Source organism: Penaeus chinensis, chromosome 8 (genome assembly GCF_019202785.1).
Source record: "Penaeus chinensis breed Huanghai No. 1 chromosome 8, ASM1920278v2, whole genome shotgun sequence".
NCBI lineage: Eukaryota > Metazoa > Arthropoda > Malacostraca > Decapoda > Penaeidae > Penaeus > Penaeus chinensis.
The window spans coordinates 8,751,432-8,778,931 of NC_061826.1; the positions used below are offsets into that span (position 1 = coordinate 8,751,432).

At 35.8% G+C, this 27,500-nt stretch overlaps 3 protein-coding genes across 6 annotated transcripts in view; 2 read left to right on the top strand and 1 right to left on the bottom strand.

Moving 5' to 3' along the window:
- LOC125027979 (RNA-binding protein 7-like) overlaps positions 1 to 5,738 on the top strand; it is a 6,067-nt gene extending 329 nt beyond the window's left edge. The window contains exon 2 of the mRNA XM_047617201.1: positions 3,086 to 5,738. Coding sequence (XP_047473157.1) covers positions 3,086 to 4,087 — 1,002 coding nt within the window. The 3' untranslated portion in view covers positions 4,088 to 5,738. The remainder of the gene's footprint in view (positions 1 to 3,085) is intronic.
- A 1,811-nt stretch (positions 5,739 to 7,549) lies between these two features.
- On the bottom strand, positions 7,550 to 10,962 carry LOC125027980 (DNA-directed RNA polymerase II subunit RPB9-like). 2 transcript variants are annotated; one of them, XM_047617202.1, is made up of 4 exons: positions 10,812 to 10,962; positions 8,788 to 8,900; positions 8,539 to 8,670; positions 7,550 to 7,922 (listed from the first exon to the last, which is right to left on the bottom strand). In XM_047617202.1, the coding sequence occupies exons 2-4, from the start codon at positions 8,884 to 8,886 to the stop codon at positions 7,767 to 7,769; spliced, it is 387 nt and encodes a 128-aa protein (XP_047473158.1). In that variant the 5' UTR covers positions 8,887 to 8,900; positions 10,812 to 10,962; the 3' UTR covers positions 7,550 to 7,766. The 2 variants fall into 2 exon arrangements, with proteins under 2 accessions (XP_047473158.1, XP_047473159.1); XM_047617203.1 differs by having other exon boundaries at positions 8,788 to 8,897; positions 10,812 to 10,927.
- A 2,942-nt stretch (positions 10,963 to 13,904) lies between these two features.
- The window catches only part of LOC125028012 (paternally-expressed gene 3 protein-like), a 14,571-nt gene continuing 975 nt past the window's right edge, over positions 13,905 to 27,500 (top strand). The window contains exons 1-3 of one of the 3 annotated variants that reach the window (XM_047617270.1): positions 13,905 to 13,967; positions 19,925 to 20,008; positions 20,403 to 27,500. The exon at positions 20,403 to 27,500 is cut by the window's right edge and continues 975 nt beyond it. In XM_047617270.1, the coding sequence (XP_047473226.1) occupies positions 20,425 to 26,085 (5,661 nt within the window). In that variant the 5' untranslated portion in view covers positions 13,905 to 13,967; positions 19,925 to 20,008; positions 20,403 to 20,424 and the 3' untranslated portion in view covers positions 26,086 to 27,500. Of the gene's footprint in view, positions 13,968 to 15,824; positions 16,220 to 19,924; positions 20,009 to 20,402 lie in introns of those variants that run through there. The other 2 variants (XM_047617269.1, XM_047617268.1) reach the window with 2 other exon arrangements.

Below are 27,500 nucleotides of genomic sequence, written 5' to 3' on the forward strand. Positions count from 1 at the left end.
GAGAGAAGAGTAGGTGTGTCTGTGGCAACACGAGTTTATTTTAGTTCGTGGGATTGAACTTGGCCTACTTTGGGCCCCATTAGTGTGATTATTTGGAAGATTAATGAATAGTAGATTACCAAATTTAGCCATAGTTTACTGAATGGGTTGATGAAAAATTGCTATGTTGTAATGATATGGATGAAGTTATTATCAATGTACAGAGAGATTTGGAGCACAATGACAGAATGGTAATTATTGCCCATTCACATACTATGTTCTGACTACTTTATCTCATTACCTTAAAAAAACAATTGTGATGGTTTTGTGACTGATTCTTTGTATGTTATTAATATTTTACAGTAAATTTTATGCCCTTCCTTGCTGCTAGGGAGGTTTCTGCAGCATAATTTTCATATTTTTTAATAGTAGAGAGGGAGAGGAATCCATCGACGCTAAAATTGTTGATATCAGTTAGCAAAGGTATTCTGAAAAATTACCAAATTCTTGAAGGTTCTTATCTATATCAACAAGCAGGGTATATATTTCGACAATGGAAAATCCGAAGACAGATTTGTAAAGAGAGGAAAGTAGGGGAATTTCCTGGAGGTAAGGGGACAAAGCCCTAGGACTTAGTCTGTGAGGGGTGTAGTTACTTTGTAAATAATTTCAAGTAGATCTCTTCAAGTCTATTAATTTGAACTAATTTGCAGCTAGCCCCAAGCTAGTAATAAGGGAGTTTATAAACATAATAAAGAATAGGAGATTAAGGCACACTTTGTGTGTGCACTCACATAGTATACCTGTTTGCTGACATATTGTTGTGTGGACATTAAAGTGATAGTCAGAAAACAGTTGGCAAAGATATGAAACTATGAAAGTCTAAAACCAAATTTTTTTGTGGAAACAAAGAAATGCCTGGGGATTGATATTTTGGCTATGAGTTTGCATAAATATCATGGTCATTTCCTCTTTAACCCCTTCCCGACGGGTCACATCTATATACGTGAAAACAAACCGCTCGAAATGTGGCGTCCGGCTGTATGCCGCCGCCGCGCGCCAAAACGCTCCGAGGTGATGATTCGGCTTAATGTACCGAAACTCCCGCGCTCAAAGTCAGTGCGTTGCCGTGGATCGCCAGAGCGTAGAGTTTTTTTTTCCTAGTTTTCTACACCCGTCACCAAGGGGTTAAAGAGCTATCACGCAAATGCAGATAATAATCATAGGACAAATTCATGCAAATCTCCATCTAGATTATATTAAAGGATTACAATACTTACTTTCATTTGTTTTATTTATTGGACATGAATCTTTTAAATGTGCTCCAACTTTAAAGAAACACTTGCCTGTTGTCTTTAGTAATCCGTCACCAGGTTGGTAACCTCTCTGTTGTATGCTTAAGTTATATATCTTCTTGAGCTGAGGGAACAATATCTGTGTGGTAGGAAGTTCAGGAGGAGAAAAGATTATAGATGGTAGGTAGCACATAAAATTTTGCTCCTCATGTGATAGTCCATGAGGGTTACCTCTTAGAAATTGCACAGATGATTATTTCCATGATATTAGTACAATTTATTATTATTATTATTATTATTATATTTATTTATTTATTTTATTTTTATATTTTATTTATTTGTTTACCCAGCATTTTCCCTGTATATTTTATGCCTTCTTTTGTATAAAGGCCAATATTGTCATCAATTTTAACCAATGGCCCTGGATATATTGTTTGTCACTGTAGTTCGGTATAGTTGCTTTTGTTTACACATAATGATTTTGCAATCACTTAACCCAATGCCACAGGGGAAAATGCTGTGTTCATTTTCTATATTTTTGTGAAATGTCTTTGCAAAGGAGTCAATTAGTAGAACTTGTGACCTTACCAGACTTGAATTGGCAGGGAAAAACATATTTTTTACCACTGCTATAAATATCGATGGTGTTATTTTTATTATAAACATTTTAATTACTATAATGTTATAAACATTAGTAACAGCAAAATAAGATAATGTAAAATATTTTTGTAAATCAAAGATAAGGGTAAACGGGCGAGACAGGCAGTACTCGTAACTGGTTCATTGGTGACTTAGTACAAGTGTAGCCATCTATGTGAGAAAACAATCAAACAAGTACTCACAGTGGGCATAGCACGTACATACATGTCATACCCGTCGGTATTGGGTTAATTCCCAAGGAGTCGGCTACCAAATTCAGCTTGAACTTATCTGTTTACTATATATCTTGAGTTTTCAGAAAAAAAACGAAATATATTTTTAGTATTATGATGATGATGTTGCTAGTATTAAAAATTATATTAATTGTAATAATAATAATAAAAAAAAAAACTTATCCTCCTGTAAGTTCAAGAAGGTATGTAGATAGGTCATGAGGCCTAGTTATTCACTCATTGGTGACGAGTTGCTTATGAAACGGTCTAAGTGTAAATTGAATTATGTACACAAAACAGTGGGCAATGCATGTAAAAGTTAATTATTATGTAATATACCGAGAAATTAATTTTACATGGAGGAGCAAGGAACTATTTAAAATAAAAAACAAAAATTATCACCATGTACCGTTTCTATTAGGTGAACACTAGTGAAAAGTTAAGCATTGGTGTAGCTGCAACCGTGTACAGTACTACAAAATATCACTGCAAAGACAGATCGTTCCATATCTTACTTGTAGTTCAGATGAATTATATTAATAGAAGTGATTACTTGTCAGTCTGAGTTTTTTTTTTTTTTTTTTTATCTATATATCATTATTATTTTTATTATTGTTATTATTATTATTATTATATTATAATCGTCATCATTGTCATTGTCATCATGATCATCATCATCATCATCATCATCCAAAATGTCATTGTAAAATGAGTACGAATGTCACATACGTTGACGGATACATAGTGTAATGAGTTTTTGTGGTACAGGAATCATTTATTTCTTTATCCCTCTGTCTCATTCTAACTGAAATGAATATTTATGAAAAAACAGGCTTATGTAAAGTTTTGCTAGCATGTTTCTTCAATTTGTGACTTCTGTGTATTTCATTTAAATTATTTATTTATTTATTTATTTATTTTCTTATTTTCTTTTTTCAGGCAGGACCCTTGCAGTATGTCAGGATAGCTAAGGACAGAGCAACTGGAATGTACAAAAACTTTGCATTTATTATTTATCGTGATCCGGTGTCTGTTCCTTATGCAATTGAGTTGATGAATGGAATTCCTCTTTTCAATCGTAACATGAAAGTTCAGAATAGGGGCTTGCAAGAGTTACAACAGAGAGGACTTGCACCTGGACCTGGTGGGATACATACTCTGGATCCCAGCTTATTAAATAATAGTCCTCAGGCTCCTCAGCAGAATTACCCATCAGTGCAAGCACAGAGTTGTGGCCAACAGCAGTCTCTCTTAGGCCCTGGCCCAGGTATTCCAGCAGCGCTACAAGGTCGAGTTCCACAGCATATCATGGCATTAGCACAACAGCAGATAGCTTTGTTGCAGGCACAGCAGCCTTGTCTTTTATCAGCCAGTCCTCTGCTCAATGCTCCAGGCATGCGTACATCAGATCGACTTGGCTCCATGAATTATGGCATGTATGGTCAGGGACATCGAGGCCGTAACATGCAGGATAATATGCGAGGGAGTGGGTCAAGAACTAATGACTCACCACACAATCAGCATTGGAACAGAGGACATTACGATAATAGGGACAGAAATAGATCCTTAGATGACCGTCATAACCGTCATCATGAAGACAGAAACAGATATGGAAGGTCCTTGGATGATCACCAGAGTTCCCGTCATAATCAGAGAAGTGGCGGACAGAAATATGTTGATAATGATGCAATGAAGATGCTGAAAGGGCAGCAGAATAGAGAAGACAGTATTTCTCAAAATTCCAACATGCTTGCTCAGTTACAGCAACAGCAAGGTCGTTTTGACTACAGTAGGTTAGGATCAAAGAATGATTCTTACATGAGACCAAATGGACACAGTCATGACAACCAAAGATCGAGGGATCATTATCACAGCCGGTCTCATGGAAATGACGACAGGTCTAGCGGTAGGTATGATCCATATAGAAGTTCCAGACGTTAATGCCATTGTGCCTACAATATTGTCAAATGCCAGTTTGGTACTTTTTTTTATGTTTTTGTTTCAGAAGAATAACCTACCTATGTACCTGTGTATATAAATTGCTGGAGGTTATTAGATGAATATTTATGGCAAATTTAGTGTTCTCTGGCATTTTTATCGAAAGATTTGAATATGAATTTTTATATTTGGGTAAAGGTAACAGACCTAGATTTGTTTTGTCATCCATGTGGTTTTAATGGATACAGTATTTCCTTTGTGAAGTATTTAAATAATGGAAACTGCAATATTTGTATCATGTCTCTTTTCTTTTCATTTTTGTCTTCAACATTATGATTTTTAGCTGGTGAATTTTCCATTTACTTAGTCTTAGATTTATTGCATCGTTGTCTTCAGATAAAGAGAGACTGTGATTGTGAATGTTTGTGAATATGCATGTGGGTGTGAAAGCATGTGTGCAAGTTTGTGTAAGTGCGTTTAAGGACTGAACTTGTGTGCACATCTACACAAATGTAGATATGTTAATTTTCATGAGTGCACACATTTTCTTTCATACTCTCCCTCACTTTTCCTTCTCTTACACCAACTTTAGAGTAATATCTCATATCTAGTTGCATCGGCATCAATAGGAATATGAATAAAAAAAATATATATATAAAAATATAAAAGGGGGTATTGATGCTTGGTGTATGTAGCATGGGTGGTGAAGAAAATATGTGTATTCTTATCATTGTATAGGCATGTAATCCCAGTTTTATTTTACACTTTTTTCTCTCTCTCTCTCATTTATTTTTTTTACACATGAAATAATGCTCTGTAAAAAAAATTGAGATTTTCAGCTTACATAGTTCTGATGTACATTCTTTATTGACGTGTTCATTATTTGTAGAATCCAGTTTGTTACCACTTATCTGTAAAGAAATATTATGTATTAACCTCATTCAGATTTAGATTTGTAATTTTGAATAAGTACTAGAGTGAATTAGTTGTGGTTTTGATGGTAACCTTATCAAGTGGAGAAAACCTGTGGGTTTCATATATTTGAATGCATTATATGCACTTTAGACATATGTGAAAGTAATCCTTGCAGTGCGAGTGAGAGAGTGAGTGAGTGAGTGACAGAGAGAGAGAATGAATAAATGAGTGAGTGAGTGATTGTAAAAACACATTGTATTCAGCATGGCAATGCATATGTCTACACTGTTATAAATGAAACAAAGTAAAACGACAGAGGAAAAACAATGCCGACATTACAGATATAATAGAGAAAATGTCAGCTTGTTCTGCAGCTTTACATTACAACTTTATTATTAATTATTATACTTCTTTGTGTCTCTTCTGATTGATTCCTTTAGCATTCCTTTCATTTTGAGGAAATACTGTGAAAACTGTGCTAGTGCAATAAGTAGCAAACTGAACAACTTGCTGGCAGATCCTAAACAGTGAAATGTAGAAAAGTAAAAAATACATTCAATGAAAATTTAAAACTTAATTTTATATATATATATTTTCTGATCCAGTTGTTTTTCTTAGAAATGTGAAAGTAAGTTTGACAGATGGTTTGACTTGGAGGATGTTTCAGCAATAGTAAACTTCTTATCCATGTTTTATTTGTTGTAAATACAGTTTAAGGGACATTAAACTATGAACACAATTTCTAAACAATTTTATTATTACTATATTACTACCTTTAACTAAAGAGATAATAAGATTAGAAATCAAGGGCTTTTGTTTCATGGGTGTTTTATTAAAGATTATTTGGTCTCCTTCCTTTTCTACATACTCTTTTTGATGTACTAAATATACTAAAGGTTTCTAGGTTGATATGTTCAGGGATGAATGTGTGAATACTGTATAAAAAAAAGTCTTGTCACCCACCAAAAAAATGCACATCCATCTTGAGTATCCACAATCTGTCTTCGCCATTGTCTCCAGATATATTTAAATGGTGTGAAATGTTCCCCTATCTGATTCTCAACTTTAAAAAAAAGTAGAGAAATTAATTACTTCACAAGTTTGCCTATCTCCCCTAGAAGACAGTTGAGGTGGTGTGTTAATAGGTGTGATTCATTAAGATTTGGGCCCACTGCGCCCTCCTTCCAACACCCGCAGTGACATCAAAAACTATTCACATCACATCATTATGACATAAGAATGAGAGAATGCTTCTACACAGGACTTCAGAGTGGAAACTGTTTGGCAAACCATTGTTAATCCTCACACAAAAAGCAGTTCAAGGGCAAGAGGGACAGCCAGAATTTCTCTCACGTTAGGGGAGGTAGTTAGACTCCCAAAGGTGACTCTCACACACTTTCTGCCTTGAGAGGGAAAGTAGAAGCTACTTTCATACCTTATGTCAAGACAGTTAGAGGAAGGATATCCCATGTTGCTAGAAGAGACACCCTCCCTCACCCTTTTCTTCTTGAATTTCACTGTGCAAGGATTATCCAACAAACTAAATTGGGTAGTGGCCAATTAGGTGGGAAAGCATTGGCAGTTTTCCAATTTGCATTCAGCTTCTTCAATATTCGAAATACAACTTTGGAGATTATAAGTAAATGTCAGAAAAAAATAAAGGTTTTTCTTCACTTCAGGTACTTGTATCTCATAGTGATACCAAACAAATAATGCCACTAGTACTGGAGAAAGAGTAGCTTTGTCCAGTAAACTGATGGTGCAGGCTATGTCATAATGTGGGTTAACACCAATTACTACTTTATCATGTTATGTACACAGTTTTGACAACACTGAGGGTAGTAGGAGGGGACACAGCAGGCACTCGGTTGTATCAGTCTTGCCTTTTGTCTTGTTCTACATGTCTACGAGGGAGATGGGTAAGGTTAGGAAGTCAAAATTTTATGTCATTCTTTCAGCTGAGATACAGACAGGATGTCAGTACACACCATGTGAGTATACCTAGACACTGACATAAATAATAATACACTTTTCACTTCAGTAGCAAAGGAAAAAGGATGCAGCTCTAATATTTTATGACTGAATGACTGTATTGTTGTAAATTACAAGCACCACTTTTCTCTAGCCAAAATAAGTTCTGCCTGCAAGTTAAATGGCTGAAGGCTTAGAAGAGCTGCCTAAATTTGTAAAAACTTGTAATTACCTTTATTAAGAACTTTTACTGAAGGAAATGTTTCCATTGACTGTCACCACTAAGAGCTGCTGCTTTTCACAGAATGTCTATGAATTGATTAAAATAGAAAATAAAATCCATACATATGTATATATATATATATATATATATATATATATATATATATATATATCTTCAATAGTCCTAATCTAATAATGTGGTAGTATTTTGGTAGCAACAAATTGTTATGCACATTTTCCTGCATCTTAAAACATAGTTGGGCTATTTCTGAGAAGGAAAACCACATCACACCCACTGCAGACAATTTGAGGGTGTGTATATACACAAACACATGTTGACAGAATAAAGCAAAAACATGAAATATTTTTTTATTGATGCATCAGTTCAAAATACATTTTTTATCATTATATATATATTACAAACTTTCAGGCATCATAATTATATTAAGCATGACATGTTTTCCACGAAGTATGAAATGTATTCAATCCAACAAGAATAATTACCTCAATAATTACTGGCAAATTACTTGTGGATGATTTTGTAAGAAAAAAAAATTGACGATGATAACTTAATTTACTCAGTCCAACGGTGTGTGCACTCACTATTGCAACATACATAGTACAGTCTCATCTCATCTTCAGCTCTCCTGGTCTGGGCTTGGAAGAATACCGCATCACGTGTACTACACCTTGGGCACGGATGGTCGTCTGTCCGTGGCAGTGTAGGGTCCTTAATAAAAAAAAGAGAGAGCATTTAGAATACTTGAGAATAAATGGACAAGGATTTGTTACTAAAGAGGAAAAAATTTAAACTTCATAATGATTTTACATTCAATTTTCCCAATATGTATTTAATCATACACTTTATCAGGTTTTTAAGGTACAGGCGAGATCAAAAAACTGAACTATGTTTTATGTATATACAACCAAATCTGATATTTTATATGATCGTTACTTGCCAAGTTTAATATTTCAGATAAACCCCAATTATAAAGAAATGTTATGAAACAAGAACACAACTATCAGACAAAATCACATAAATCTTCTATCTTCAATTTCTTTTATACATCATCATAGGCCTAGATCCCAAGAATAGACCTGGAACTTAAGTTGATAAAAACAATGTGCTCAGTAAATAGTATATACAAGGCAATATGTACAATTGTAAATGATGTTGAAATACTTCAACCCCATTATTTATATCCTCTTTATCCTAAAACAAGTGCCACAACTAAGCTATGTTCAATATTCTAATACAGATAATATATTATGTTACCTGCCTTAAATCTTACTGATAATATAGCAGTTTTATAAGAGTGTTAAAAAGATGCATTCTTCCTATTTACCTGTATCACTTCTGGGTTAATGTGCCTGAGTTCATCAATTTCATGCATCAACTTGTTGACATAAATACAATTATTTTCTGTGGGCATTTTGTAATCACAGTTCCTGCAGGCATAAAGCAATATCTTGTTTTCCTGGAAATTCAAATCTGATTAATAAACTGGTGAAACAGAAAACAAAAATTGAAATTATTTTGATATCAAATCAAATGAGCAACAGATTTGAAGAAGAAGAAGAAGAAGAAAAAATACCTTGTCTTCCTTTGGATATAACATGTTGTTGCACTCCTGACAGAAACGGATACCAACAAAACCTGGTCCATCTGCACCACCTTTTGCCATAAGACTCATGGCTGCTTCTGCTTCTGAAATGAAAATGAAGTACTTTTAATCAGAACCATGATACTGTTCAACTAAATCAACACCAATGTACTCACTTCAAATAATAAATCTTGCAAACTGATTAGAACTTACTATACACTAAGTCATTTTATACCCTAAAACAAGATATATACATAAGAAGACATTGGATACCCATTGGATAACTTGTCTCTGAGAATAAGCAAAGTTATAGATACATAATACTTTACGCAGCAATTAGGAACAGCAAATTTATAGATACATAATACTTTACGCAGCAATTAGGAACAGATCAGCTTACTCAAAAGTCAGTAATTACTCATCACCCTACAATGTTCCCCACACAGTTATGTCAACCATATGAATACTAATCTGAAACTCACTATGGGTGAGAAGACTAAAATTTATCAACCTTAAATAGACCCTACTCTATCATGTTTATCATGTTCACTGGCATGACTACTGTTGGCCAAAATAAAGTCATTGCCTACTGTATATACAATTTCTTAATTCATATATTACAAAAATTTACTCAATAGATATTTGTTTACTAGACAATACAATACTCAAGATGTTATGGGGAATCTAAACAAAACATATAAAGATATATGGATAGATTTACAGCTATCCACTTTCTATGGTAATTCAAAGGTAATCAATTTCTGCGCAGTTTAAATAGCATTAGATATCTATAAATCACGATTATGTCAGTGGCTTTCAAACAGAGATGAATTATCATATATATTTACCTACCTATCTATCTATATAATGTATCATACTAACGATACTGAAATACCAGTCATGGTCTTATCATGACCAAGCTAATATTGTACTATTCATAAACATTTCCATAATATACTTTTTTACACTGGCATTTTACATAATACAAGAAACTTGTAAAGATGCAGGATTAACTTTTTTTTATTTGTTTTCAATAGGATGATGATCCCTTAACCTAAACTACTAATAATTAGTTAATCATAACTACTATCTACCAACCTTTGCTTGCTATTTCTTCATAAATGACTGTTTCAAAGCTATAATATGAGAATATCAAAGCAAAATGAACTGATAAATTTGAAACTATGTTCACCATTCAAACATATAACTAGGGAGCATTCTAATTGACTGGCGCAATGGAATGGTGAAAAACTGGAAGAAACTGGGCAAGTTTGTTTACTATCGCACCTAGATTCATGGACATTATGTTGTCAAGACACTTGCAGACTGCATGAGGCAGACTTGTAAAGCCCCTTTGCTTATTTTATTGTTTGGAGGACATTATGCCACAGGTACTATAGGCCTCCTTACACAACTTCAGTTTCTTCTATTTGTCATAGGGTTTTAGACTTTTGAAGTCTATATTCTCTGGATCTGCACTTCAGTTTCACTTGACACTTCACCACTCTGAAGTTGGAATTTAAATTGGTTAAATATCCTGAATAGGATTACACAGAGGATTAAACCGAGTCAAAATGGCTAGAATCTATTATCACTCCAGCAAAGGATAATAAACCTCTGTTCTTATTCTGAAAAGGTAAGACGGCAATTTCTAGACAAAGAACCACTACAAGCCTTGAATTGTATATAATATAAATGGTCAAGGCTTACTGGCCTTTGCTGAAACACCACATCACTTATTCCTACTCTAGCTGGTTATCTTTATTTAAGCCTTCTATCACTGAACTTGGCAAATATAGTGAGAAAAAGTGACGTTTTGAAATTCACTTCGGGCTACCTGGTAAGAATTTCCAAACATAAAACCATACGTATGAAAAATAACAATAGCGTTTTGTTATAATAGACTTGTTTAGGCTTGTCTTGGGGCAGCGGAGGCAAATTTACCCTTTGGGGGAAGAATTACTCGATAAACTGGTATTTAAATAGACGACTTCAAACACCACAGGTTCTCTTACTATTCCAAAGCCAGTAGAAATAAAACTAGCGGGTACTGTCAGCCCTGCGAAGACGACACGAGATTTTGCAAGACGTTTTCCGGAGACCATTCGCTTCTCTTTACTGTAGAGTACGAGCGCAATGCATTATCAGAAAGTAAACATTGTGGGTCTTATTTGTTTAGGTGTTATATGTGATTGGTGTTTTTCAGAGTGTTTCTTGGTTTATTATTTTGATAAAATCAATCCTCATGTCGTATATAATTGTCAATTGGTTATTCTGTTTTAGGCTCGTACCTTTAAATATTATGCAGCTGTCTGGAAAAACAAATGCGTACTGTACATTTCAATGCCGAATGTCTTTTCTTTTTGCGTTGTCAAATAAAGACATCTATGAGGATAATATTGACGCTGCTTGGAAGAGTTGTGTTTCACGAATATAAAGTACTCTTTTTCTCTCACTATCCGCTTTAGTTTAAGCAAAGACATCCTCCTCACAATAAAGCACTTGCTTTAATATAAAATTGTTTATATGATTTCAAAGAAAAAATAAATTCTGACTTTATAACTGGTAACAAAAATCAATCTGTGATCATGACGTCATTGTTGCTCATAAGGAAAAAAAATCTATCCATGACGCATTGCATCAATATGCGCATCAGCGAATGCAAGGGAAATGATATCCTGTTAAGATGCCCTTGATCGAAATATAAATGCATATGAGAGAAAAATACACACACACACACACACACACACACACACACACACACACACAAGCAAAGCTGCTTGACATGTTGACACATGTTTGCCTTCGTTGACGAAAGAGGTTAAAATAGATAGTCATATTTCACGAGGGAAGTGGCAAATCACGGCCTTTTTCTTTTAGTAATGTTTGAGTAAGAACTTTTGGTTTATAGAACGAGAAAACTAACGATTTACAGGCTTTACCGTATAATTCATAACGGTCTTTAACTAACATTACTGGTTATCTTTCTGATGAAATTACTTATATCATAATAATACATAATTGCTACTATTATCTGTTTCTGCCGTTGGCATTACTAATGATACTAATGATGATAGTCATGATATGCTAATAATAATATAAATAATGATAATGATAATAATATGGTAATAATGACAATAACAGTAAATAAATAATAGTTACAACAATAATAATAACATTGATAATGATAATAACAATGACGACAATAATAGCAACATTAATCATAACAATAATGAACCGTATTCATTGCGCCAAATGTAGAAAAGGTATGGATGAGAATGAATATATTCCCAATATTTATTTACACACACATACGCACATACACATATATATACACGCAAATACACACACATACATATACAGGTAGTTCGTCAGATCTAATATATATATGTATAGATAGATAGATAAATAGATAGATAGTTAGATATATACTTTAGTTTCGCCGGTGTATGCATTTCTGACGAAGATATAATCGAATTCATTTTCCTTCATATCTCTTATAATGATGATGATAATAATAATAATAATAATAATAATAATAATAATGATAATTATCATTATTATTTGTATTATTATTATTATCGTTGTTATCATTGTATTGATAATAATGATAATAAGGGTAATAATGATTATTACTAGTATTACATAGTAATAATAATGATAATGATATTGTCAATGATAACAATAATAATGATCATAACGATAATATTAGAAATAATATTAGTAGTAGTAATAATAATGCTGATAATATGATATCAATAACAATAATGATAATGGTAAAAACAGTGATGATAATAATGATGATAATAATAGTAATGATGATCATGATGATGACGACATGACGATGACGATGATGACGATAACTATGATGACGATAACGATGACGATAACTATGATGACGATAACGATGACGATGACGATGATGATGATGATGATGATGATGATGATGATGATGATGATACTACTACTAAGAAGGATACTGATAGTATTATTATTATTACTATTATTAATAATAATGGAATGATGATAATAATAATTATAACAATCGTAATGATAATAAAAATAACAACAATAGTACTAATGATAATGGTAATAATATGATAATGATAGAAAAGATAATAACGATGATGGTGATGATGAATATAATAATTATTATAACAATAATAATAAGAAGAACAACAGCAATAATAATAATAACAGAAATAAGGAAAATGATAATAACAATAGTGATAATGATGATAATAATAGCAGTAATAGAAGTGGTGACACCACTAGTAATGCGCAGTGCTAGCAACAATATGTTTTATATTTTATAGACTACTATTTATATCTCTACGAAAGGCTTTTGATCATCAACATCAATACTCACACCGCATAATTACGTCGCACCATTTACGTAAGCCGTGCAATTGCTTTGAACATTATCAATATAAATAATTCTACTGTACACAACCAGTAACTATGTATACTGTTCTGTTCTTACAAATAACTAATAAATGTCGGAGAAAATTGTTTTTGTTATAAGACATGGTTATCCATGGCTACTGTCGAGGATGGAAAACGAAGACATTTTAAGTGACAATCGAACTTGAACATAACCTTCACTCAACGCGGTCGAGTGCCTGTTTGCGGGTGATAAATACAGTACATTCTGTTTCTTAATTACTCGAAAGAAATACGTCTCATTGATCTATATTTTGTGCGAGATCATGAGAGTTTATGGAAATAAATCAGCAACAAAGCCTTTCTGTTGGCAAGATAGAGCTATAATATTCATATGAATAATAAAAGAGACATCTAACATATCAAGTGATAAAAAAAAAATGTACTTATCATGACATTCCGTGAATTGATAATAGTCTACAAAGAAAATGGAAGGCAAAGAATTTGTCAGCTTGTGGTTCAGCATTTTCATAGCGCATCAAATAAACACTCATGAATAATAACAATTGCATTTGACGCAAATTAAACGGCCTCCTGCCTTTCTCACGCTCTTCATTCGGTAACACACGTGCGAACTCCATTGGGAAAATGGCGGTTATCGTGATAATGCCAAGTTTCCAAGAAATCGATAAACAATACACTTGTGTGCTTCGGTAAGCGCCGATCTCACAGGAACAAGGAAAATGGATTCTTACAGAACTCTGTGTTTGCCAAGACCGTGACAACTGGTATGTATCTTAGATAGATGGGAAACTAATAGGTTGTGTTAGTGTTTGTGTGTGTGTTTTTATGTCCACGCACACACACACACACACACACACACACACACACACACACACACACACACACACACACACACACACACACACACACACACACATACACACATATACACACACACGCACATACAAATATATATACACACACAAATACACACACACACACACACACACACATATATATATATATATATATATATATATATATATATATATATATACTTACATACATATGCACACACACACACACACACACACACACACACACACACACACACACACACACACACACACACACACACACACATATATATATATATATATATATATACATCATACAGAGAGAAAAAGAGAGAGTGAGACTGAGACAGAGACAGAGACAGATAAGTATATACACATACTATAATACTAAAATGTGCAAAGGGAAAGGAAGCAATATTCACTTAATTTTGATGTAACAAAATGAAGGTACTGTTATGTAACACAGTTGTGAGTGTTCGCTGTTTTCAATGTATCCTGACAAGCATGCAGTGAATTACTGGAAACTGGACGAGTACTTGAGATACACTGCGAATCCTACCTGCATATGTACTTATTGCTGGTAAACAATCCCAGAATAATAAAGATAAAGAAAGATAAAAGGAAACTTGGTGTTTGACGTACCATGAAAGGTGACTGGAAATGTCCCATTGATTAGAATGAGTCATGCTAATGGAGACATGTGCAGAAAATACATATCGACAGATCATTAGAATTAGATGGTGATAAAGTATTTAGAAGTGGAAATCGTATATTAAGTGGAATTCGAATTCTCTGTGTTTAGAAGTACTAAGTAATGACTTCTAAATTCGGTCTAAAGTTTAACGAGCATTTTTAACTACTCGTGGAAAATTTAAAATACCTGTTCCTGAGACAACATGCTAATGAGAACAAAATAAAATCTAAGGAATTGTGTTCTCGCTAAATTGTAGCATTACACTTGATACTTGGTAGGAAGTGGAAATCCTATATCTTATGAAGGAAAATGTAAAACTATTTTCTTTTTTTATGATACGCTCCGATCGGCGATTCAAATGTACTTGTCACGAAGCGAATTAAAATGAACAGTGTAAAAAGAAAAAAGAAAGAAAAAGTAATAAAAGTACTACATATTTTCATTTATGAATTAAATAATTTCGGATGATTACAATGAAACATTATCATTCACACATGCTCATACACATTTATGCGTAAAGGTCTTCGCATGTTGTAGATTATGGATTGTTCTATTGCATAACACAAAAAATGTAAATCTGTCCGTTCTTTTTAGTAATGGGTGTCTTTTTTGCAGTGCGTACATATGTATGTGTATAACTCATAAAAACTATGAAGTGACGTTTTCTTGGAATTGCTTGATATTTGGTAATATATGTCTTTTGAGATCTTTCGTTAGTGGTTGTATCTGTAAACATTTTATTTTCACTAAAACGATCAAAATAATGAAAATGATCTTCACCAGAATTAACAACGAAGTCTTAAGAATCGCCCATGATAACCAAAGAGTTAAAGTGGCCATGACAACACCGTAATGAAAATAATTACAAGGAGAGGTATTCCCAATTCGAAAATCCCGCTTCGATTTTGCGTTTCAAACTAATACTCACGACCGGACAGGACTATACGCAAAGTTTTAAAAATTAATTCATAGCTTCTAAGCATCTTAGTAAACAGAAAAGGCAATGAACACCCCTAGAAATGGCGTTGGCGAGATGAAACAGCGCTGTTCGTCGCCTCCGGAATCGCAAGCTCCGACCATAACAAAAGGCAGGGACGCCGAGCGAACGCGCAGAAGACCCTCGTCCTTTCCAAGAGTGACCTACTTCTCGCCTCTCACTTTCGTAGGCTGATTGCAGGCCGCGGGATTACAGGGCCGCAGCATCACTTCATTCCCACGTGTGTATCGAGCGAGGAGAGGGGGGAAATCGGGCGGAAGGAAGGCCATAAAGTAGGATTTGAGGAGGAGGTTTTCGTGCCTTGAGGCCTTGGATCTGGGAATGCCAAGGTTGAGGACGAGGTTGCAAGTTGAATCTGAGTTGCATGCGCTGGTTGCAGGATCCCGAGGACATAAGCGAGTGGTGAAGGAACGAGGAAGAGCGTGAAAGAAAGAGGGCGGAGAGGAAAAGCAGAAAATAGAGAGGCAACAGCAAAGAGGAGCAAGAAAGGTGAGGAGATGAAACCCGTCCGTCAAAAGGAAGGTTTTTTAGACACAAGGAAAAGTCGCACAAGAATTGCCTTTTTTGTCCTTCTCTTTCCTAATTTGCCCTGTGGCGGCTGGAAAAGGAGTGTAACGCAGAGAGGAGGAGGGAATGGAGTGAGGAGGGTGTCAGTAGAGTTCAAATAATGTGGTTTTGAGATGTGAGATGTTTTGGCAGTGGGCCAAGACTCCAGGATGGGTTGGTTTTGAGGTTTAAAAGGCTTGTTATGTCTCTTAGTGATTCTAGTGATTGGTGAAGTTGATTACAGAAAAAGCAAGGAAGTTATGTGTGTGTTTGGTGGAACTGAAAGGTGAAAAGTGCCAGTGATAAAAAATTGATGAGATAAATGATGCTGAATGAATTTCTGAATTATTTTAGACTTATCCAAAGGAATTGAGAATATTTCACTTATGCACAATTGGTTATTTATATACAATAGGGCTGTGTGAAATCAGATAAAGGTAAAGAACACTGACATAGAAAAGAATTTAAATAATAATGGATATACAAGGGACATGCTATGTTCATCTGCCTCTGCTTACTCATGGCCTCAGCACCTGTCTGTGCTCTGGTTGAGACCAACACACTTCCAGTATGTACATTCTAGTAAAGGTTGTCAACCTCCTTGGCAATCTGTTTTAGAAATAAAGAAGCAGTCTAAGGCTCTCTTGCTAGGAAATACATAGTGGAGGTTTGTTAGCCTTTGCTAAAGTGCTGAGTTTGCATTGATTAATTGATGATGTGCTGCACCTGAATTGGTCTTGATTTTTAGGCATTTTATCACAGGTCTTAGAAAATTTCATGTGAATTTGGATATGGCAGCCAGTATAGTTTTGAGACCTGTGTTGAAAGTCACTGTGGTTTAGTTACTAATGTTTATCCTTCATATTTTATTAATATGCAGAGGTGGAAGAATATGTCATAGTCAGATATTATGGCCATACTTGTTTTTTGGCTAAATTTCCATATAGGAGGATTAAGTTCTGGTTTAAATCAGGATAGATTAAATTAGTTTAACTGCATGGCTAAAGTAATGATACAGTAATAATTACTGCCCTATAGTTTGTTCTTTTAAAGAGAAGTGTCATAGCTGTTGTCATTTTAAAGGTTGTTAAATACATGAATATAGTGGTTTAGAGCAGATCTTTAGGATTCATTTCAGTTTTTGCTTAGCTTTTATGGAAATTATTAACTAGATAAAAACCTTAGCCTTAGTTGATGTATGGTAATTAAATATCACCCTCAATTTAATCTGGAAATCAATTCAAATAAAAAGGAGTAGAATTGATAATATATATTAAATATCAACAAGTTTATTTTTGTAAAGTGCAGTAGCCAACTGTAATAAGATTAGAACATTATTTTGCACAGTATACTATGTCATTATTGTTTTTATTGATAATTGTCAAGTATGAGTTACCCTTTTATTTTTAGATATTTTATTTTGTATTATTTTATATTTTCATCAGTAGACAATGAGAGTCCAAATTCGACATTTCAACTGATTTCTCTATTTTAGAATATTGTAGCAGACTATAAACAATGGCAGTTCTTTATGCAAAATTCTCAGAGCTAGACCATCATTCATAGATTAGATGAGGCAGCATATCCTGTCAACACTAAAAACAAAGACAGAATTACTAACTTACTTTAGAAAACATACTTTAAACACATCTAGACAGTCTGGGACAAGTGGAGATACATATGATAGACCATTCTTTTAATTTGCATCATATGTCACTGCTGAAACAAAGCATGGAATTAAACCACCTGACAAGAGGGAAATATTAAGGCAGCAGCTAATACACAGTTACAGACAGTTTAATTAACATATTCATTAAAAAAAGCATACTTGTTAAAATAGACATGCTACATTTTGGAAGAACACTAGAAAACTAGTGATGCATTTAGTCATACATTTTCCTCCAGATCCATCCATGAATAGTATCCTTTTTTCTTAATACATATTTAGGATAGATTGATTGCTCCAGCTTAGTATCTACTTAAATCCCCAGTCTTGTACTTTGTGGTTAATATTGTTTGGTGTTTATGAATGCTCATAGGTGATATTATGCTAATTGTTGAACATGAATGCTGTATGTTTTTTAACCTTACAATTTTAAGCAAGTGAAAATGAATACAGTAAACATCTAAAGTAACATGTTAATAGATGGATTTCTGAAAGACAAATTTTCTTTAAATGATTGGAGCCTATTTAGGCAAAGTTTGAAGGGACCATACTTGGTAACAAGAATAAATTACCTTTCATTATATATATTGTGATTAGTGTACATATTTAAATGAATTCTAGTCATTTGAAAAATACTCCTAACCTATTACATTGATTGAGCAATATTTGTCTTACCGTGCAGGGCTACAAATTAAGTAGAATTTGCATTTAGGCAATGTGGAGTACCAGTGAATAGTTCTTTCTTACCAGGTTTGTAGAAAAGTAGATACATTCTGCTTCGTTATATGAGTCGAGAAGAACATCTCATTTAGAGTTAGAGAAGAACATCTCATTTAGAGTTAGAGAAGAACATCTCATTTAGAGTTAGAGAAGAACATCTCATTTAGAGTTAGAGAAGAACATCTCATTTAGAGTTAGAGAACATCTCATTTAGAGTTAGTGCATGGAATAGGTTTATATCTGCAATTTCACATCATTACTCTATATTTTATGAAGATGCCCTCTAGCTCTATTCCTTTGTCTGGTCTTGATTTTGAATGTATTGACTACATGTGTGAAAATCTAAGTTTCCCAAATTGTTTTAAGTTCTCAGGTTACCATTGAATGGCAAATACAGGATGTTATGAATATTTTTTTTATAGTAAATTATTAGAAAAAGTACCTGGGAATATTAATTCTTATATTGAAGTCTATAAGTTTATGTCTGTCCCTATTTTTTTTATAGGTTTGATTCCTTATTTGTATCCTCTTTTCTTTCCCTCCCTCCCTCTTGCTCTCCCTCTTGCTCTGTCTCTCCCTTTTCCTCTGTCTCTCCCTCTTCCTCTGTCTCTCCCTCTTCCTCTGTCTCTCCCTCTTCCTCTGTCTCTCCCTCTCCTTCTGTCTCTCCCTCTGTCTCTCCCTCTGTCTCTCCCTCTCCCTCTCCCTCTCCCTCTCTCCTCTCTCCTCTCTCCTCTCTCCTCTCTCCTCTCTCCTCTCTCCTCTCTCCTCTTTCCTCTTTCCTCTTTCCTCTCTCCTCTCTCCTCTTTCCTCTTTCCTCTCTCCTCTCTCCTCTCTCCTCTCTCCTCTCTCCTCTCTCCTCTCTCCTCTCTCCTCTCTCCTCTCTCCTCTCTCCTCTCTCTCTCTCTCTCTCTCTCTCTCTCTCTCTCTCTCTCTCTCTCTCTCTCTCTCTCTCTCTCTCTCTCTCTCTCTCTGTCTCTCTCTCTCTCTCTCTCTCCCCCCCCCTCCCCCTCCCCCCTCTCCCCCTCTCCCCTCTCCCTCTCCCTCTCCCTCGCCCTTTCATTCTGGGCGCAGGTCAGAGTTGGCACAGGCAATAACCAGTAGAAAACTGGGTACTGTGGGAAGTCGAGGGTGAGTAGAGAGAGAGGTCATTAAACCTATCTCTCTCCCTCAACCTCAAAGTGTATTTATGCATTTATTAATTAGTTTCTAATTATTATTATTGTCATATCTTGGTTTTTAATCTTTTTATCCTTTCTTCATAGCCAGGAAGTGTAACCTGAAGCAACAAATGACAAATTGCAGCTTTTGCAGCCTGTGATCATCTAAAAGGAGCATGACTAATCATTGTAAGAATTATTAATATGTATGTTTTTTCATTGTGTTATTGATGATGAAAAGTATTTGTATTATAACTAGATATGAATAAGTTTGTTTTCTGTCAATGTGGATGTGATTTTATACTAGTTTAAAGTTTTCATGATCATTATTGAACTGATGATGGTATTACTGTGTGCAAATATTTTAAACTACTTTTCCTATTACAAATAGAGAAAAAAGACAGGCAAAGGACTTTTTAAGTAGATTGAAAAGTAACAAACTTTTTATATTTTTTAAGGCTGTTTTATTAATTCCTTAAGGGTTTAAGTAATGGTGCCTAAAGAAATAACATGTAATAGTGCTTGTCAGAGTACATAATCAATAAAAAAGGAATACTTTTAAATGTTTTGGTTTTGTTTTCAGGTGCAGCAGAGTCAATGAAGCTATGCCAGGATTGCGGTCGTTGGTAGCTCGGAGGAGGTCGGCTTTGGCATCCCCCCCATACTCCTCAGTTCCTACGCCTCCCCACAGCCAGCAGAACAGCCCTTACACCGAAGAGAACTCGCTGGAAGCAGAGGGGGAAACTCATACATCACCCAGTCAAACCGAGGTCAATGGAGATGTATCTAGTGAGAATAAGGAAACTATACCTGGAAAAGATGAAAAAAGTGACTATTCAGAGGTAATAGCAACATCACAAGAATCAGTGTCCAGTGTCAAAGTGTCAGAAGTTAGTGCAAATGTTAAGGATGGTGAATATAGTGGTAAAGTGAATGGTAGTAGTTTAAGTGTAGATCAAAGTGCAAGTAACAATGATAAGGAGAGTGAGAAAAGACAGACAGAAAATGAGTTATTGGGAAAGCAAGTTGAACTGAATGGAGGTGGCTCAATGAAGAGCAGAGATTCAAATGACAATGACCAGAATAGAGGAACAGCTAGTTCACCTACCCTAAAGAAACAGACACAGGAAAGCAAGGTTGCTCGTATAAATAGATCTGCAATGGAGATTGAATCAACTCTAGCGAAGAGAGGAGTCACCATTGTGAGGAGGCTTGTTGACTGCAAAGACCCCAGTAACAAACCCAAGACCGAGGGAGTGCAGGGCCGTGGGAAAGATTCAGTTGTTGTAAATGGAACTGTAATCACAGCAAATCCTCTGAATGCCAGGAGAAATACTGAGTCAAAACTAGGAAGAATAGCTTCAAGTTTGAAAGGCTCATCAATATCTTTGAACACTAGAGGGTTTTTAGGACAACCACTTCGAGGTGGAGCAACTGTCAGTCCTAATTGTACGGGACGCCCTGCAAATAACATAAGAGATCTAAATCAGAGAAATGCTCCTAGTGCAAGAGGAATTACTTTGCAGCACCCAGGCCAGAAAGGTCTTCCCAGACATCAAAATCCAAGTGGTTTGCCAACTCAGTCGAATGTAAAAGGTGCTCTAACTCAGCCAAGTGTAAGGCCTAGTCTAAGACCTTCTTTCCCAAGGGATCCATTGATAAATAAAAGCATACAAGATTCAAGGAGGGCAAGGGGATTCGGTATAGTCTCTAGTGTAAGTAATCCAGCGGGAGAACTAAAAAATCCAAGGTCTGTTTACTCTCCCAGTGTTCATGGGTCTGCACCAAAGGATGCACTTGTCAAAGGGTCTGGGGCTTTTCCAAGCCCTAAGAGACCTCTTGACTACACCGACCCAAGGAAAGCAGCACCTTATAGTAGTCCAAGGAGGGTGTTCTCCCAAGGAAATTCTCCACAGTCATGGCCTGGTGCAGCTGGGCCAAGGTCATTTCCAGCTACTCATCATCAAAGATCTATAACACCCTCCCCACACTCAAGATCAAGTGCCATGTCACCACAGTCTACGACTTCCCCACAGTCTTCAGCTGTCTCACCACGCTCAACTTCCTCAGTCCCTTCTCCCCAGTCTAAGGTTGGGAATTATCAGGCAAGATCTGGGGAAATTTCGCCTTACTCCAAAGCACAAGAGGTCTCTCCAGCTTCTAGATCAGCAGAGGTATCCCCACAGTCTAGAGCACCAGAATTATCTCCTTCCTCAAGATCTGCCGAAGTGTCTCCTCTCTCAAGAACTTCAGATTTGTCACCACTCTCAAGATCAGTTGAAGCTTCTCCTCAGCATAGAGCATCAGGAATTGCTCAACAGTCAAAATATCCTCTGGGTTTTTCTCCCCAAACAAGGTCAGCAGAATTATCCCCAGCATCTAGATCAGGAACCTTGGCTTCACAGTCTTCACCGCCAGTTATATCTCAGTCCCAGTTAACAGGATTAGCATCACAATCAGTACCTGCTGGCTTGCCATCCAGTCTTGCAGCAGCTCCATCTAATGGTGCAGGACCACTCCAGAATAACTCTGTAGGGCTACCACCACAGCCTAGTTTGGGTCTTCTCTCACAACAACCCAACTCGCATAGTCTTTCCCAAGAATCTCTACCATTTGGACAATCTCAGCATAGCAACTCCTCAAGAATTTCAGGATCTGCAAGTTCCATGGGATTTCCAGGATTGCCATCTTCTAGTTTTATAGGCCGCTCAAGCACAGAAGGTTATATACCTGGCAGCAACTCAAGTAAATTCCCTTTGCAACCAAACATGGATGGATTTTCTTCACAAATAACTCCAGGAGGCTTCCACTTACATTCCAGTCCTGCAAGCTTTGCAGCACAGTCAAATCTTCCTGGATTTCCTAATGCTGCCAACTCTTGTGGCTTTCCACAGCCAGCAAGTAGTGGAGAATTTTCAGCACAAAACAGTGGAGCCATTCCTGAACAGTTGAATCCAAATGCTTTTGGTTCACACCCAACTTGCACTGGTTACTCTAATCAAACCACACCTGGGTACCCACCTCATTCATCATCAGGAGGATACAGTTTAAATTCTAATACAAATGAATTTCATGAAAGTTCACCTGAAGTCCTTGGGTATCCAAGTCCAAGAAATTTTCCAATGCATGCCAATTCTCGTGAATATTCTGCATATTCAAACACAGAAAATACATCTGCTTCAGAAATAACCTCACACACAAGCCCAAGAGACCTACCAGTATCACATACTTCAAGAGAGATATCTTTACAGAACTGCACCCAAGGAATGTCTCTGAACCCAGTAACAGGGAATTCCATGGGCTCTGTAGGACGGGAATCCCAGGTGCACCCTAATTATAATGAAACACTTGTGCATCCAAGCTATCATGACCCAAGCACATTTCCAAGATCTAACCCAGGAGACCTGTCAGTTCTTCCAGATTTCAGAGACCATCTACGACATGGTTATAGAGAAACCAATCTGATACCTCCCTACAGGCCAGAGACTATTGCAAATAGTTTCAGGGATGCCCCCCTACCAAATACCTCAAGAAATCCACAGACAGTTTCAAATTACAGAGAGATGCCTTTGATACCAAATATCAGTGACATTCAGTCCCAAACAAGTCCTAGAGGACCAGCTCTACATAATAATTATAAGGAACAAAATATCCCAAATAATTACAGGGAGCATAACATGATTGGAAGTTATGTTGAGTCTCCTGCTCTTACAAATTTTAGAGAACCAATGGACCAAACAGGCCAAAGAGAACAACCTTTGCCAGGCTTTAGGGAGACTATAGCTCACACAAGTCCCAGAGAACAAGTACTCCCAAGTTTTCGAGAAGCCTTAGACCCAGCAAATTGTAGAGAGCAAATGCTCCCAGGCTTTAGAGAGCCTTTAAGCCATACGAGTCCAAAAGAACAGGCTATCCCAACCTATAATGAAAATGTGGATCATAACAGTCCAAGAGGTGAAGTCCTTCCAGGCTTCAGTGAAAGCTTGAATCCTGCAAATCTGAGACCTCAGGTACTACCTAGTTTCAGTGATACAATGAATCATACAAGTCCAAGAGCACAAGGCCTTGCTAGCTATAGAGAACCTGTAGACTATACTAATTTTAGAGAACCATTGGACCCCAACAGTATTACAGAACCACCTATTCAGTCAAGAATAAGGGATACCGTTGACTATAATTCTGATTATACAGAGACTGGAAGCCAAGGTCATATTGCAGAGCCATCTCAGAATACATATTCTGATTATCGGTCTGACACACATGTTACCACAAACACCTCACCTGTTGATTTAAAGTATAAAGAAACAAATGACAGGAATACATATACAAAATCTGTTGTTCTTCCAAGTTTTACTGAATCATTTGAATGTGGAAGCTCTGGTGAATATCCAAAAGATGGAGACATGCTACACAACTTTGGGGAATCCTCTGGTTATGTCACCTCCCGAAGAAACTCAGAGTGTAGTAGATATGAACAAGCCCCTTTCTCAGCATGTGCCCAGTCACCTTCGTATTCCCCTGCACATTCTAGTGAATCACCTTCACCAGATACAAATTCACCTGCCATGCAAGATGCAGATGGGCAGTCTCATGAGGCTTCTTCTCAAGATCTGCATCACTGTACTCCCAGTAGTGAAACATTGGCTGCTCATGAATCCCAAATCAGTGAAGATTGTAAAGGCACTGCAAGGAACCATGATGAAGAAGTAACACAAGATTTAGGTAAACATGTTAGAGGGCGTTCAAGTTCACTTGAAAAATCAGAAGCAGTTGATGAAACAGCTTACCATGGTTGCACAAACTCTGAAGGTGTTAATAAGGCATCAAATCCTGTCACAACTGAAGCACATTGTCATAGCACAACTAGTAAAAATCAAGATACAGTTGTTAAAGCAGAACAATTAGTCACTTCAAGCCCTACAGAATCTCCAAATATTTCCAGCTTGCCAAGCTCGCCAAGCAAATATGCGACAGTGGGCTCTCCTTCAAAATTAAATGCAGGGGCGTCTCCAAGTTCTCAGGAAAGGATTGTAATTAAGATGAAATTATTACACAGTGAGGCAAGAAGTGAGAATGACAAGCACAAAAGGGGAGAATCTACTAATGATTGTAATTCACGGCTTGAGCATAGAAACTGCATACGCTATCCTAATGTTAAGTATACTAGATGGACCATTGACAGTATCATAAATGGAAGAGAGGATGGAAATGCTGATGAAGGATCTGTTAAAGACAACATAAAAGAACAGTCCAATATGGGAGATGAGGAAGAAAGTGAGTCATTGAAAAATAATAAACCTAAACAGTCAGAGAATGGTGGTGAAACCTCAACAAATCTCGATACTAATAAGAATTTAATGAAACCTCTGAGGATTACCATTCCCAATCCCCATAGAACTCGCATTTATAATGATGGCAGCTTTAGATACACAAGAAAGATGGATAATCATTATTTTAACAAAGAAACTTCAGGTGACATCATATCACCTGGTAGCAGCAGAATAACCAGAAGTAGCAGTAGACTGGAGGCTTCACTTACAGGAAGACATGGGTATCCTATTAGAAAACTGAAGCTCAAGAATATGCGCTTAGCTTCCCCTTTCCCAAGTGTTGAAAGCCACACCAGTCCAGTCAGTGCCTCACAAAAGTCATACAAGAGGAGGAGGAGGTCCAGGCGGGACAGTGAAATGAGTGATGCTTCTGTGGCCTCAGTGGGTAGTGTTTTAAGTGAAGGTAATGATCACTCAGTGGTTGCTCAAATGAAAAAGTGCAGTATAGTTATTAAACGAATTTATACAGCGGATAATAATAGCTGTTATAGTAGTAGTCTGTGTAGTAAAAGATCCACAGAAAACTCAAAACGTGACAGACCTCGCGGCAGACCAAAAAGGAAAGCAGCTGTGGAGGCCAGTGAAAGGTGTCATAAATCTCTGAGATCACTTGATAAATGTGAGATAAAATCAAATAAAATACCTTATAATGGTGCATTTTATAAAGGCAGACAGCTGATGTCAGTAAACCTGACTGCAAATAATACCGATGTGAAGAATATTATAACACAGTGTTCAGTAATTCTCTATGATGTGTTTATGAACAGACGCATAAATAGCATGGTGTGCCCTGGATGCTCTCGAAATTATGACAGTTCTGATAGTGTCCAGGTCAACATCAGTAAAGCAACAATATCACTCTTGTGCTCTGTTTGTCAGTGGCTCGTGGTCAAGGATGTTCATCCTCATGAGGTACATTCAATAGCACCCAGCTGAGACAGGTTTAGTCACTATTGTATATAAATACATCAATATAAAAATATCAGTGAGAGCATTTACAGCCGTTCAGAGTTTATATGATCTCATGTGCTGCATTGTAATGAAGCTGTTGTTGTCTGTTTTTTGTGTGTAAATGTGCTTAAAATGTTCATGATGTGCAGGACTTGAAAAATTTATGTGCAGTTACAATAATATATGAATATATTAATACAGTGAAGCCTAGTCATTTACTAGCTAAATAGTAAAGCTTGCTGAGTTACTAAGAAGAGAAAAGCCTTTATTAATAAATTCATGTAATGATGAAATGATACGACTAATTATGTATAAGGAAATATTTAAAAATATAAGCCAATGGAGATTTAAGCATTATCGAAACAGAGTATGGTCCCAGTCCTTTCGTTCTGTTTGATAATTTTATTGATTTCCATGAATTATTTTCTCAGGTTAATAGGCTGTTAGTTAGGAAGGGAACAAGAGATGAAAGGAAAAGTGGTGGTTTAAGAAGAAACATAGCTGTTTTTTGTTGTTGTGTGTATGGGAAAGACGAGAAACTCATAAAACTGAAGCATGGAAACAAATTAGACCCAGGTTATATTTTCATATACGTATATATTTTTTCTTTCTCTACCATCAAATTTTATTTAGAGTTTTAGTTCAAAGATAATTGGGCACTCTTTCTTCTTTTCTTTCTTTCTTTTTTTTTTTATTAATTTATATTATTATTAATAGTATTTTCTGGAAAAAAGAATATACTTTATGAGATTTGCATAATAGTACACTACATTAGGAATTTCATTTCTTGAAATGTGTAATTTCCAACTTCAGTATCTTTAGGAGGCCCATCGCTGGCTATCAGTGGAATCTTCTCTTGTGTTTATTTATTGTATTGATTGAAATTATATTTTCTTAATGCAGCTCTGTAGGATATTACAGATATAAATTATTTATATCAAAATATTGACATTTCTGTTTACCTTCAGTTTTAGCCCTCGGAGCTACCTACTTGTGTAGATAGGTTGTTTTGTTAATATTTGTCTGAACAGTCAAAAAGTACAAGTATCCTACATATTTAGTTTCATTTTCATCTGTCAGTTATGCTAAGAGAAAGTAAATATAATTTCAAGCCATGCAGTTATTGTTTAGTATGGAACTTTTTATCACATCAACTATTGTTTTTTTATTATTTATTTATTGCTCTTCTGTTATGCAGATGTACCTGTATATATTTTTTGTGCAACTGATTGAGGTAGTCTTATCACATATGGAGAGGAACTTACTTTATATTAACCATCAGATTCTCAAAAGCTGTAAACAACCTGTTTGCACTGGTCATGAAACTTTAAAAGTAATGGATACCAACTATGATTTCCTGCCTGTTAACTTCAGGTCTTAAGAGATACTTAGTGAACTTG

What these genes read in the sequence shown, in the direction of transcription:
- LOC125027980 (XM_047617202.1), bottom strand. Translation starts at nt 8,886, where the DNA reads ATGAGTCTTATGGCAAAAGGTGGTGCAGATGGACCAGGTTTTGTTGGT. An exon ending in TATATCCAAAGGAAGACAAG is followed by an intron (nt 8,671 to 8,787) that starts GTATTTTTTCTT and finishes TTGAATTTCCAG; the next exon opens with GAAAACAAGATATTGCTTTA. An exon ending in TTAACCCAGAAGTGATACAG is followed by an intron (nt 7,923 to 8,538) that starts GTAAATAGGAAG and finishes TTTTTTATTAAG; the next exon opens with GACCCTACACTGCCACGGAC.